Source organism: Paramormyrops kingsleyae, chromosome 4 (assembly GCF_048594095.1).
Source record: "Paramormyrops kingsleyae isolate MSU_618 chromosome 4, PKINGS_0.4, whole genome shotgun sequence".
In the NCBI taxonomy this organism is placed as follows: Eukaryota; Metazoa; Chordata; class Actinopteri; order Osteoglossiformes; family Mormyridae; genus Paramormyrops; species Paramormyrops kingsleyae.
The window spans coordinates 47,664,478-47,678,523 of record NC_132800.1 but is presented as its reverse complement, the minus strand read 5'-3'; the positions used below and the strand labels follow the sequence as shown (position 1 = coordinate 47,678,523).

At 48.3% G+C, this 14,046-nt stretch overlaps 1 protein-coding gene across 1 annotated transcript in view; it reads right to left on the bottom strand.

The window, feature by feature from the left end:
- Positions 1 to 1,941: 1,941 nt before the first annotated feature.
- The window catches only part of LOC111832834 (heparan-sulfate 6-O-sulfotransferase 1-A), a 54,466-nt gene continuing 42,361 nt past the window's right edge, over positions 1,942 to 14,046 (bottom strand). Inside the window, exon 2 of the mRNA XM_023790545.2 lies at positions 1,942 to 4,928. Within this exon, the coding sequence (XP_023646313.1) occupies positions 4,211 to 4,928 (718 nt within the window). The 3' untranslated portion in view covers positions 1,942 to 4,210. The remainder of the gene's footprint in view (positions 4,929 to 14,046) is intronic.

The following is a 14,046-nucleotide window of genomic DNA, read 5'->3' as shown; positions in this document are numbered from 1 at the left end:
AACTGAATTGTTTGAACCAAACTCCCTTGAAAGAGAGCTTACAATTTTCCTCTCGGTTGGTCTCTTACTTGGTCATGTGATCAGACTTAGCACATGGATTGGTCCATTTATTATTTTTTTTAAACCCACAAAGTCAGTAGAGTCCCCTGTGCCCTTCCTGCCACTATCAGCTCCTTCTGGGAGACAGATGACAGCTCAGAGACAGTGTTTGATCTACGCTTCATACCAGACAATCGGTAACATCAAAACTCCCATCTCTACCACGGTGGCTTTGACCAGAAGAAGCAGCTCATCGTGGCCATTGAGGTTCCATGCTGCTTCTCCATTAGCCAAAGGGAATGCTGTGCTATTCCCCATATTCAATTAAAGGAACACATGCCGCAAGTCTCACAGCTCTAGCTAATTTACAGAATGTGGCCTCTGACAGCAATTAGCGCCCCCTTAGGAAATAGCTGGTATTTTTACAGACGGGTCCAGAGATGGTGGAGACTGACAGGGGAGTGATTTCTGTGATGGGAAAACTCCAGACTCTTATTTCCCATCATCTGTGGTTCTAGCCTAGTGCAAGCAGAGTGAATAATTTAGAATGGATACACACTAGTAATAAAGTCTGAAATTAAAAACAAGGAATGTGTTCTTAGCATAGATCCATACAGTAGGCTGGTAACTGTCCCACTAAATGCACTTGGATGCATATACACTCACCTAAAGGATTATTAGGAACACCTGTTCAATTTCTCATTAATGCAATTATCTAATCAACCAATCACATGGCAGTTGCTTAAATGCATTTAGGGGTGTGGTCCTGGTCAAGACAATCTCCTGAACTCCAAACTGAATGTCAGAATGGGAAAGAAAGGTGATTTAAGCAAATTTGAGCGTGGCATGGTTGTTGGTGCCAGACGGACCGGTCTGAGTATTTCACAATCTGCTCAGTTACTGGGATTTTCATGCACAACCATTTCTAGGGTTTACAAAGAATGGTGTGCAAAGGGAAAAACATCCAGTATGCGGCAGTCCTGTGGACGAAAATGCCTTGTTGATGCTAGAGGTCAGAGGAGAATGGCCCGACTGATTCAAGCTGATAGAAGAGCAACTTTGACTGAAATAACCACTCGTTACAACCGAGGTATGCAGTAAAGCATTTGTGAAGCCACAACACGCACAACCTTGAGGCGGATGGGCTACAACAGCAGAAGACCCCACCGGGTACCACTCATCTCCACTACAAATAGGAAAAAGAGGCTACAATTTGCACAAGCTCACCAAAATTGGACAGTTGGAAGACCGGAAAAATGTTGCCTGGTCTGATGAGTCTCGATTTCTGTTGAGACATTCAAATGGTAGAGTCAGAATTTGGCGTAAACAGAATGAGAACATGGATCCATCATGCCTTGTTACCACTGTGCAGGCTGGTGGTGGTGGTGTAATGGTGTGGGGGATGTTTTCTTGGCACACTTTAGGCCCCTTAGTGCCAATTGGGCATCGTTTAAATGCCACGGCCTACCTGAGCATTGTTTCTGACCATGTCCATCCCTTTATGACCACCATGTACCCATCCTCTGATGGCTACTTCCAGCCGGATAATGCACCATGTCACAAAGCTCGAATCATTTCAAATTGGTTTCTTGAACATGACAATGAGTTCACTACAATGCCCCCCACAGTCACCAGATCTCAACCCAATAGAGCATCTTTGGGATGTGGTGGAACGGGAGCTTCGTGCCCTGGATGTGCATCCCACAAATCTCCATCAACTGCAAGATGCTATCCTATCAATATGGGCCAACATTTCTAAAGAATGCTTTCAGCACCTTGTTGAATCAATGCCACGTAGAATTAAGGCAGTTCTGAAGGCGAAAGGGGGTCAAACACCGTATTTGTATGGTGTTCCTAATAATCCTTTAGGTGAGTGTGTATATATATATATATATATATATATATATATATATATATATAGCTGGTTCCTAGTTCCTGGGCCATCTCGACCCATCTAGTTCCTGGGCCATCTCGACCCATCTAGTTCCTGGGCCATCTCCATTATGTAACTCCTGGCCACTTTCATAAGTCGCTTTCCCACTGTACCACAAGAACCGGGACCTTAATGCTAAACAAGCATGAAAGACGCAAAAAGTTTATAGCATCAACTTCACACATAATTTCATATGAAACTACACTGCCATGCTAAAACAATGGAGGATAAAAAAGTCGTCTTTTTGTCGTTGTTAGTTACTGGGGGAAACGACTGTGATCAAAATGGGACACAGAGTTATATTTATATTTTACAACTCACAACATATTTATAATTTATTATTAAATCTGGCCAGCAGATTGATGTTTAGTTTTCAACGGAATAAAAAAAATGACGTAACGTTATCCTGTCAATAAGCGCTGGCAAGTTTCACCACCAGCACTGGCGATATTAGACAAAAGTATACTGGTTATCAATCAAATTTTCCGATGCAGAAATTTGGAGACGCAAGTAAATAGGAATCCATTAATGCATTAAATGCAACTGAGATACAAAAATAATTCCATTTGCTCAGTTTTTGCTCCACTATTTCCATCTCCTTTCCCTGCACTTCCATGTAGTTAGCGCTGGTGCTTGTGCTAAACCAATCACCAAGTTTATCAATATAAGGCCCACCTTAGTAGTGTCTTGTCCAGAGTAGGGAATAAAAAAAAGTTCTGGAATAGCCTCAGAGAAACTACAATCCTACGGTCGTGGCTCTGGAACACGACAGAAGTTCCTGGTCCCAGTTTTGGTTCTTGAAAAAAAATCCTGCGGTGGGAAAGCACCGATATTCCTGCATATTTTTACAGAACATTACTGGCACAATGAAGCCCCAGTGAAGTGAGGGGGCCTTACATTCCAGCCCCCCAGGGGAATCCCTGTGGAATGCTGTGCACATTCTAGAATGTGACTCTGGAAAAGGAACCTGGCAACATTCTAGAAGCGGTCACCAATGTGTTGGGTGCAAGCTACTAGCAGCCTGCAGCGAGCCAACAAGTATCCAGTTATAAGAAACTGGATTAATTTCTCACCCTCCCCAACCCATTGCTGGTCAAAAACTTTTATCATCACCACCTGCCCTGCAAGTTGCATAGCTCCCCACAGTATTTCCTTGGTAGAAGGAGCTCTCCATGTAATTCTACAGTCATGCCACACCCCCAACATGGACATACCCATGGTTTTGTGGTGATCAGGCAAAAGTGATTATGATGGCAGTGAAGGTGATTGTGGTGATGGAATGCTTGTTTTAAAAAGATCCTATAATGAAACATGTCTTACAAAATATTACTATGTCGCATGGCAACTGCCTTTTGGGGGGGCGGGGGGGTGCAAAAGAGCCCCCAGTGGAGGGGGCCACAGCAAGTCCTGCTGCATTCTGACATCATAAATCATCACACGTGAAAACAAACGAACAGTACATAAAGAACAAGAATAATTACAAAAAATCTTTGACAGGCTGCTGGAGAACAGTCATGTGACTAGATTTCAGCCAATCACTGTAACAGTGAACATAGCAAGGCGCTACCGACAACTGGTTGTACAGATCACCTGGTGAGGGCCATGTAAGTGGGTGGGCCACTTCTCATACTTAGAGGATAACTCAAAGGATGGCCTAAGGCCCATACTAACTCTAAAATGCTGTCCGTTTATCTTTAACGCGCCTGTCTGGATACACCAAGGGGTTCAATATAAGCATGACCAGATGAGTATAGAGATATGCAATCCACAGGTCACATAAAAGTGGTCATGAATCCCAAAAAGAAGCATCAGCGGAGGGCTCCATGACATAGTGAAGCACATCTTTACTATGTCTGAAAGGCTCCATGACATAGTGAAGCACATCTTAAATGTTCCAATCCCATTCAGTAAAGCAGTCCGGTTCAATGGCAGAAACATACTTGTTAGCATGTCCAATGCAAGCTTAGCTGTTTCACTTTACACCATGTGTTATCTTTCTAAATTATCGCCCGTCATTTTCTTTCCCGTAGACCCCTGATACATGATCTGTACCATCATTGCACAGATCTAATTCACACCCCTCCACTGTTTCAAGGTAGTGTCTATCCTTAGCATTGATGATCACATGGTTAGTCAGAGACCTCCACCATTGCTATACACGTTCCTCCATTTTCTTGTCCCAAAATGAAGCAACTTGAACTCTGTCACCCCAGGCCAGGCACGTCCCAGCTCCACTCGCTACCACTTGCTGATGATGTGGTTCATATAGTCCTCAGTTGGCAGGCGTGACGCATCCTCGGGGCCCTCATCCCGGGGCCGGTCGGTCCGGGAGCGGCGCACGGGGCCCTCGGCGTGACCCCGGAGAGCCAGGCGCTGCTGCCGGCGCTCCAGCTGTCGCTTGTACTGGTAGCGTTGCTGGAAAAGGTCCTTGGCATAGTCGTAGAGCTGCATGTCGAGCTCGTTGAGCTCCTCGATGCGCAGCACCGTTTCATCATCGACATCGACGCCGCCCGCCCGCGTGCTGTTGTACTGCACAAAGGGCCGGATGAAGCGAAGCCGGAAGGTTCTCTCAAACAGGTACTGTGTCTTGCGCTGGAACTCAGTGAGGCCAAAGAAGGCCATGTCGCGCAGGTTCTTCTTGGCCGACTCGAGGAGCATCTGGGCACGCTTCTTCTCGGGCACGAAGGAGGCGTTGTAGCACCCTACCAGGCTGAGGTCGGCCAGCATTCGCACCTGCCGGTTGTTGGCCAGGTTGTAGGGGCAGTCCATGAACTGGCGCAGCGTGCAGCCTGACCAATCACCGCCCTCGTAGCAGGAGGGCAGCTCCTCGGGCGTAGGCGTGCGCCCGTCGCACATGTGCAGCGACGTCTTCCAGGTGGCGCCGCGCTGCACGTGCCGCCACTCGCTCAGGTAGCGTGACACAGGATCGCGCAGCAACGTGATGTAATAGAACTTCCTGCAGGGGGGTGACAGAGAAAGCATGGGGGGCGGGGTTAATGAGCAAGAAGGTAAGAGTGGAGGGGAACAATCCAGACAAACCCAAATGTGAATCGCAATTTGCCTCGCGTGAATGTTCCAGATCATTCCGTGGCAGGGCAGGGCACTTTGTAGACAGGAGCTGGCAGCTGCCGGAGTTCCAGCTCGCGTCCTTACGCAGCCTGCTATCAGCTCTCCGCAGCCCCACCGAGAAGGCCCAGATTTATAGGCAACAGCTGCCCGTCCCTCCTTATGATGCCAGTGATGTATGGAACTGTGTGTGTGGACTGCAGGCAGCGACGCTAAATCATACCAACCCCCCACCCCCCCAAAGAAATCCAGCTGACAAACCCCTCCCCACATGCTGGGACAAGACCCACAGTCATGGGCAGGGGCATAGCAGTAAATTCTGAGCCCCCCGACAAGATGTCACCTTGGACCCCCTGCTTGGGGTTCCCTGATATGTCTTGCCTGTACGGTTAAATTTGGGGCCCTTATAACGTGCTGGTCTGGTGGTTCAAGATGACAAGAATGAGGCAGGCGTCACAGCGCCCCCTTGAGCTTGTATGTGTCCCTCATACCCAAATCATTACACAGCTACTTGGAGACCAGAGGAGGATGGGGGGACTTGGGAAGTTTTTGATGAATAGCTGCTGGTGTGAGCGATAAGTGGAGGGGCAGCTGGGTGATCCGATTATAGCAATCAGACTGGCCGCGGCCCCGCTAGGGGCCCGATCCAGGGCTGCTGGGATTCCCTGCATATCCGTGGAACCTGCTAGAACAAGACAGAATGCTCCAGACCTTCTGTTCCCGCCAGCACTTCCCCTGATGGTTAACCTGCACAAAGAGATGGATGATGTAGGCTGTTATCATGCCCACTACAATGGCAGACCTTCCTCCAAGCCCCCAGGGGGCGCCATAATCAGGGTGTGGGATGCACAGTCAGGCCCTCCTTGCTGCTGATGAATGGAGGCCATACACATGGCCCAGAGCAAAGGCAAGAGGCCTCTCACACCCATCCCTATCTCTTGCCTGGGTTTCCATGGTTTTTGGCATCGGTTGGCGCTACTGTGCACAGCGGGTTGACTACAGCAAAACTCCCCTGATCAGCCAAAAGAAAAAGACACTCTAGCATTGCAATGTATATAGCTGCCACAGGGTGGCAGCAGACGCAAGCTGTCCTCTTGCACTGGAAGCATTTGCAGCTTGGTCTGTGCCGTCCCCCTGGAAACGGAGGCTATAACAGCAAAGGGCACCGTTAAACATAGCCCTACATCTCATGTTAGGCACACATTGATTTACTCCGAACAGCCAGGCTCCTAGGCACGCATGTGCATGCTCAGCCTTTTGCTCAGAGGTTCATTGTTTCCTGGACTGAAGTCTTGGTGCCACTTATTAGCATGGTGTGTCCTACGGTAATCATATTGTCTCAGAACCCTAACCCATCTGAGCATTGTGGTGCATTGGACCTGATCTCATGGGGTGGGAGAACAGAAAAAGAGGGAGGGGAAGAGAGGGCAGATGGGGGTGGGGGGGGAGCCATGACAACAGAGCGTACGCACACCTGAACACGCAGGCACACACATACACACAAAACACAGGCGGATGTTCACAAACAGCCTGTCACCCATCCGTTTATCAGTTTTTGTGGCAGAACTCAGCTAAAAGCAGATGGATGTTCCCTGTCTCGCCCTTATGAGAAGCAGTACCATCCCTACAGGCTGGAGCCTACCAGCCAGACGTTTATCCATGCTGAACTGGTAGCTCACCAGGGGGCTATTTGGGGACGGGGCCATAGGGGCACTGCCCCCAGCTGAAAGCTGACTGGCCCCAGTAGTGCCCCAAGACACATCACTGCCTGTTAAATTTGGCACATCTGTGTGATTTATGGCCCCCCACCTTAAAAAAATCCCAGAATGACCCCAGTGTCTCACTAATAAGTGGGTAGGGGGTCCCAGAAAATACCTGGCCAGCCGTCACAGGAGACGAATCCAGTTCATACCCATCCACTAACAAGATATAATCACTCAAACCCAGCGTGTTTTGAGGTTTACGCCCAACTCTAGGGGGGGGGGGGCACCTTAAGCTTAATTATTAATCCCACGATAAGAGGTTAATTCCGAGCATTCCTCAATGTTCCCGCCCGGGGGAGGAACCCAAAACCTATTTTGATCGTTCCAGATTTTTGATTAGCCAACCAGCAGCCGGAGGAGGGGCTCGGATTACATCCTGCTCATGGGATTCCTGTCCGACACATTCCTCTCACGAGCCCACAAGCAATTGCTCCCCCCTCCTCCCCATGTGCGGCAAAACCACTGCGACAGACAGGGTGAGGCGGTGTGACAGCAGGACGGCAGAGCCGTCAGAGGAAGAAAGCGCTGGTGGCCTGCCGGGGACACTCTGGGTCGAGAGCGGCCGGGAAACAAAACGTGCGAAAGAAGAAGCAAAGTAGGCTGGCGTGTCCCGACACAGACCGCAAACCTACCCGCCTGCGACCACGAGCCAGATTACAGCATCCCTGCGGTTGGCCTCCTGCGATAAAGTTTTTTAATAAACTGTTTACGGCACCACTTTCTGTTTATATTTTCATGGACGCTGTTTTCCAGGAATGCTACTCTACATCCTGGCCTACAGGAGACACGTAATCCTTTTCGGATTTATTCCCCCCCAACACTCCTATTCCGGCATTTCAGGTTTCGATTTCCTCGGGAGGAATTATCGTAAATTACTGGGGGGGGGGGGGGGGAGGGGGAGATCATAAAAACGCCTCATGCTAAACAGCTCTGATTTATAAATCATTAGATGTCGCTCGCCATGAAGTTAAAATGGACATCGGAAGCTGAAGCTGAAGAAGGGGGCAGGAATCCCATGATGCATCAGTCCGGCAGCTAGCTGTGGCTTTCGCAAACACCAATTGGCTCTCCTGGCACAAAAGTGCATGCCTTTTTCTCCACCCTGTATATGGCGCGCTGCACATGGTGCTGATGCTGTGTGTAAAGACAACCACCAACCAGCTGTTCTGCTCAGACACGGTAACAGAGTTGATAGAAACAACTAGGTAAAAAAAAAAAATGTCCTTTAAAGTACCTATGGGGAGAGCATTCTGGGACCGGGAGGTCAAATGGTAACAAACTGAGGCCAGGATCTAGCCAAGTGGCACATGGTCAGAGCTGGGCCCCATGGCAAGCACATGGTGACAAAACAGTGACAAGCCCCCTCATGAATTCAATAAATTTGAGCTCAATTCTTACGGATGTTAGGGCGTCCTCGCCCAGCAACGGCTGCCCCCACATAATGGGCAGGAACAGCACAGAACAAAGGCCTGCAACTGGTAAAATTAAAAGCAAAATAAAGCAATTAATGAAAGGAGTACACTCCTAAGGTCATCCGAGCCCCCTGGGCGATGAACATCTGTTACATCCCACCTCGACCCCCCAGGCCCTCAGGGGCTCACCAGCCAGTCCCAAAGGCCAGCTCTCCTGCAAGGTCGTGGGTTCTGCATGACGGCTGCTTAGCCATTCGCCACTAGCCATACCTCCACCACAAAGCTCACATGACCCTGCTTAGCCATTAGCCACTCGCTCATGGGGTCTGGCTTAGCTGGTGGCTAAAACCAAACTTCTCTACCCCAGGCTGGTTACCATGGAGGCCTACAAAACATCGCCTGCCTGGAAGCCGTGCAGTGACACATTCATGCAGCGCATCCCACAGCGATTACAGCAGACAAAGAAGTCCTCCGATTCGCCCGCTAAATGACGGTGCACTGTACGCCCAAGAGCGGCTGCGATTATAGGCATGAATGGTGATTAAATTACTGCTATCATGTGGGTGTAGGAGGTATTAAACACACAAACATAAACAAAAGCACAAATACAGCATGTCTGCATGTCTGGATATGGAGAAATCAGTCAAATATCTGTTGTGAAAGTACAGTACCCATCCCAGTACTGGTCTTGTTATCCCATAAACTGTAACGCATAGACACACAGACTGCCCAAGCCTGGGGATTCTCTAAGCCCGACATCAGCTCTACCCTAGAATAGCCTCCTTATGTTCCTACCCTACCCTCTCCCTGTTACACAGTATCCTACCACCACAAACCTCCACTCCTTATGAAAGCATCCTGCCCGCGAGGAGCAGGTCTACCAATGTTTCATGTCAGGACATTTAGTATCATATATTGATTAATACACCCAAACCATGCATGTTTGAGGCCTTCTTTCAGGCCTTGCTCGTCAGTCCCTGTCCTCTTGCAGTTGCAACTGTAATAAACATATAGCCAGTTTTTCTGACCTGTTGGTTTTGTGTCGCCAGGCATTGACTGCTTCATTTAAAGGGCTCCCTTGGGTAATGCTGCTCGCCATCTACTTATTGCTGCTGACCATGGGCCCTTAGCGATTTTACCAAATTCACAGAGGATTTGTCCTCTGGGCTGGGAATCCGATGGAATCTCCAGACTCCAGCAGGGTTTCAAAGGCCTTCTTTGAAAAATCCTCCTGGCTTGGTTTCCCCTCCAGCACATAACACACACACTGATTTGTGAAGGGTGTCACCTCTAAGGTGTCGCCTCTAAACAGCAAGAAAAAGCTCCAACAGAAAAGTGTTCCTCAAGCCGGTCCTTGGGGACCATCTGGGAATCCCTTAGGACCAGTTTGAGAAACACTACAATAGAATATCTCAGGATTGGCATAAGCTCCCTTCCCCCCACAGAGGAACCCCTATTATTTTACATTCTGCAGCCGTCTGCTGGTAATCAGCACCCTTTGACCCCTAAGGCTGGCAGCCCACCTCCCACTCCAAAGACAATGACAGCCATGTCAAAGATGCTTCCATCTGAGGCATCTAAAGAAGACCTTTTATCTCAGAACAGCCATCACAGGTAGCCGAACGCCATCATTGCCCCCAGCCAGGCGGAAAAGGGAGGGTGAGCGGAAGATCGACTTGGGTTTGCTGTCAGTGGAGCCGTGAACTTAAAGTGACAATGACAGGTCCGGCTTCACTCTCTCTGCCATTAACGAGAACACACCTCCGGCGAGCCTCGGAAGCAGGACTGTGTCGCTCACACACGCACACCTTCCTCATCCTGAAACAAACTTTCTATATTTTCCCAACATCTTCAGCTATAACGAGAATCTGTTTTTCACCGTCCCCCAGTGGCGCACACGCCAAACTGTGTAGATGTGCTCTCTGAGCAAAACATTCACAGATTGCATGGGATAGCACGCCGAGGCACGGTTAACTATGGAGCATTCACAGATCGCATGGGACAGTACGCCAAGGCACGGTTAACTATGGAGCATTCACAGATCGCATGGGATAGCACGCCAAGGCACGGTTAACTATGGAGCATTCACAGATCGCATGGGACAGTACGCCAAGGCACGGTTAACTATGGAGCATTCACAGATCGCATGGGACAGCACGCCAAGGCACGGTTAGCCATGGAGAATTCACAGATTGCATGGGACAGCACGCCGAGGCACGGTTAGCCATGGAGAATTCACAGATTGCATAGGACAGCACGCCGAGGCACGGTTAGCCATGGAGAATTCACAGATTGCATGGGACAACATGCCGAGGCATGGTTAGCCATGGAGCTACATGCTAACAGCTGGGCAAAGAGCAGTGTAGCAACTCCAGATTAGCGAGAGCCGACCACCATGATCACAGCCTCATAATGCACCAGCAGAGTGTCCTTCCAAAGACAGACAGACATTAAACAAAAATTAAGTACCAAATTACCGGTATTTATTTACAGGGTGGTTCACTGGCATAGCAACTAGCATAATCTATTACCCAGACATCTTACTTCCCTGGAAAGTTCTGGGTGACTCCTGGAAATCACCATCTTCCTGAAACCTGAGAAACCCTCCACATAATTTTTTTGTGGAGACCCCCTAAAATATCCACAACATTTCCTAAATGTGGGATATTAGACTTCTGTCAGTTCTTTTTGGGCCCTGTTAGGTATAATCATTCACTGCTTCTCATCATAAAGGCTTTACCCCATTACCGGATTCCAGTCTGAGTCTTCACATCACTATTCATAATGTGTAAATTTCCTCTGAAACCTAATTTTAAGAAAATCATTTATCCTGTGGTGATGAGCCAGTCTCCAAGGAAACGAACATAGTTTCCTCGCTTTGGCAGCTGCCCTCTGTGGGAGAAACTCCCACCACTCCTATCCCAGACCCTACAGGTGACAAACGGCACAGAGATCTGACACATCTAGTGGGCCAGACTCAGGAAGACCTTCTTGTCCACATGACTAATTCATTCCAGGATCCTCTCACTCCATTATTCAGAAAAGCAGCCTCATGTTTGAATACAATGCAACTCTCATGGATCCCAGTGCTACAATGATCTACCGTTCATCTTGTTGAACATGCACTGTCAACCAGCAAACACAGTGGATAAGGCTGATTAGCTCGCTTGAGCAGGGCATGCTGGTGATCTAGGATGTTAGATCCACAGTCTTTGTCCCGAAGTCCAGGTAGCCCAGGCATCGGCCTAGTCAGTTCCTCCCAATTGCGACCTTCTGCGGAGTGCAAAGTCGCTTCCAGGCCAGCGGGGATCTCACACCTCCCCCACAAGGCCCCTCCCATATCAGTCTACTTTTAGCCTCTCGTCTGCCACGTCCAAGGGGCGCTCAGGTGTCCGTTCCACTTGGCTAGTGTCAGCTTCATCCCGGAAAGGTCCTTAGCATACCGCTAAAGCATTCCCCTTGTCACGGATGGCTGCCCCATCGCTCTGCTAAGAGACACAGGTCGTGTTTCTATGTCTCTCTCCTTCACAACACCAATCCTTTGTGTTTCAAACCAGTTCTCCTTCAGTACCCATTTTTAACTTTCCCATTTTTTGTTTCACATATACCTACGTTGGAACAGCAAGATTCACCATCCAGCAGGTTCTGGGCTTTTGTAGGAGATCACCAGAAGATAGTAGCAGAAGGAGACCTTTACAGGGCTTGGAATCTCCTAAATGCTGCTAACTCAAGGGCAATCCATGGAAAACCATCCACAGTGCCCATCTACGTCACCCCCACCCAAGCTGCAGTTAAAATAGCCCTATGGACACTAATTACATTCCTGGGGACTCGCCGTCATATGTTTGCAGACTGCTATAAAAAGTTCTGAACAAATAAAGTCTAAATTGACTTCTCGATCCTTTTTCCAGGCCACACTAACCTCGCTCACCTCTTACCCAGTCTGTTCTTGACACTGGGCCTGCAAAATCCCACCCCAGCAAAGTGCAATGGTACTGGTGCTGGGGGGGAGGGGGACATGAATGGGAAAAAAAGGCAGACTTTCAGCCCCCCCCCCCCATCCCATCCCACTCCCCCATACAGAAAGTCTGGGCACCTGGATCTCTATCTAATGAGTGAAATCATTATAGAGCACAAAGGAAGTTAGACAACCTTTAGAGAAATGGAGAGATGGAAAGATATATTATTACCCACTGGGTAATTCTTATTATCCTACTCCAATTACTTTTCCAATTATTATCTCACTCAATTAATTATCTTTACTTATAATATCTTTGTTCAGGTTACAATTAATACATCCCATTCAACTGTTTAAACACATTTACTCATGGTTCAGGAGCATTTATTAAATCCACATTCTGGTAATATAGGTGTTTAGATTTGGATTTTAGGGACAACCATTCACTGGGAGGTGAGACTGAGACAATGGAACACACACACACACACACACACACACAAGTTGGTCTTCCTATCTAAATGGGGACCGTCCATTCATTTCTATGGGACAAATCCTCATCCCAATCACGACACCCTTAACCTCTACCCATCCCTAACCTTTTGGCATTTTTACTTTTTTGATTGCATTCACAGATTTTTTATAAAACTCAGGTTATCCAAATGAGGACCTCAAAAGACGTCCCTAAAAGTAGAGAAATTTCAGGTTTTACTACACTTTGGGAACAATTTGGTCCTCAAATGTGATCTATGCAAACCCACACACACACACACACACACACACACACACACACACACCTGTGTACTACCACAACAGATGTTAACAGTTCTATCCATCCGTTAATATCAAGATGACCCTAACTAACACACACATCCCAGCTGCTTTGTAGTCCAGGCTTTATCATAATGGCTGTTTATCTGGCATTTAGCCCACTGCTAAGCAGTTAGCGTTTCTCAAATGGAATGACAGTGAAATACAAAGCTGAATTGTATCCACATTGCTATCTATTCCACTCATAATCAGATGGGACCTTCCAGGAAAAAGACAACCGCTTTTGCACAGTCCAGACTTCCCAATTAACCTCCACCTGCCACCGCACATCCCCATGCTGCTGAACACTCTTTACTTGTCAGCAAAAAATAGCCCCAGTAAACCCACCAAACTGAACAAGGTTTGCCCTATTTTTGCCTAATTACCTTAACGATACAGAGCTGCTGTTTTAAAAGCAAAACATATATGAAGGTTCCTACATTCCCACAGGATGAGTTCCTAGCCTTGGTCCCTTAGCGGTAAAATGTGTAATAACCGAGGCAGTCCAGCCCAGCACAGGGATGACCACAGGCTGACTGGCGACAAAACCATGCTGAGACGGGCACAGAGCGATGAACCAGCACAGATTTCACATCAGGTGGTGATAAATCACAGTGCTGGGGGGGTTAGAGAGAAAAAGGAGGGAAATCACAAAGGAGGTGCGCTACTGTCATATTTTCCCCACCCCCGAAGTAATGGGACATCGTCACTCTCCCCCCATCTCTGCCTCTCAACCTGAATGCCCAGATTCACATTCTTTCATGGGCGCCTCTTTCACTAACAATCCCCTAAATAACTGTGAGAGATCACATATGATAAAGATGCCATTTACAAGGAGGGATGTCAGAAAGACCAGGCTCCAGTAGAACAACAAATTACGACAAAGCTCTGGCCTTGCAGAGGGGGTGCAGCGTGAGGTGGTCTTAAAGATAACGCATCCATGAAACTATAAGGTTTTCTGGCCACGGTTCCTGACTTAGCCCCCACTGGCTAGCAACCAGGGGCCCTAGAATCCAAGCACTGGCGGGGCCAGGTGTGGGACAGGGGGTACCGGAACAGGACCCCCGA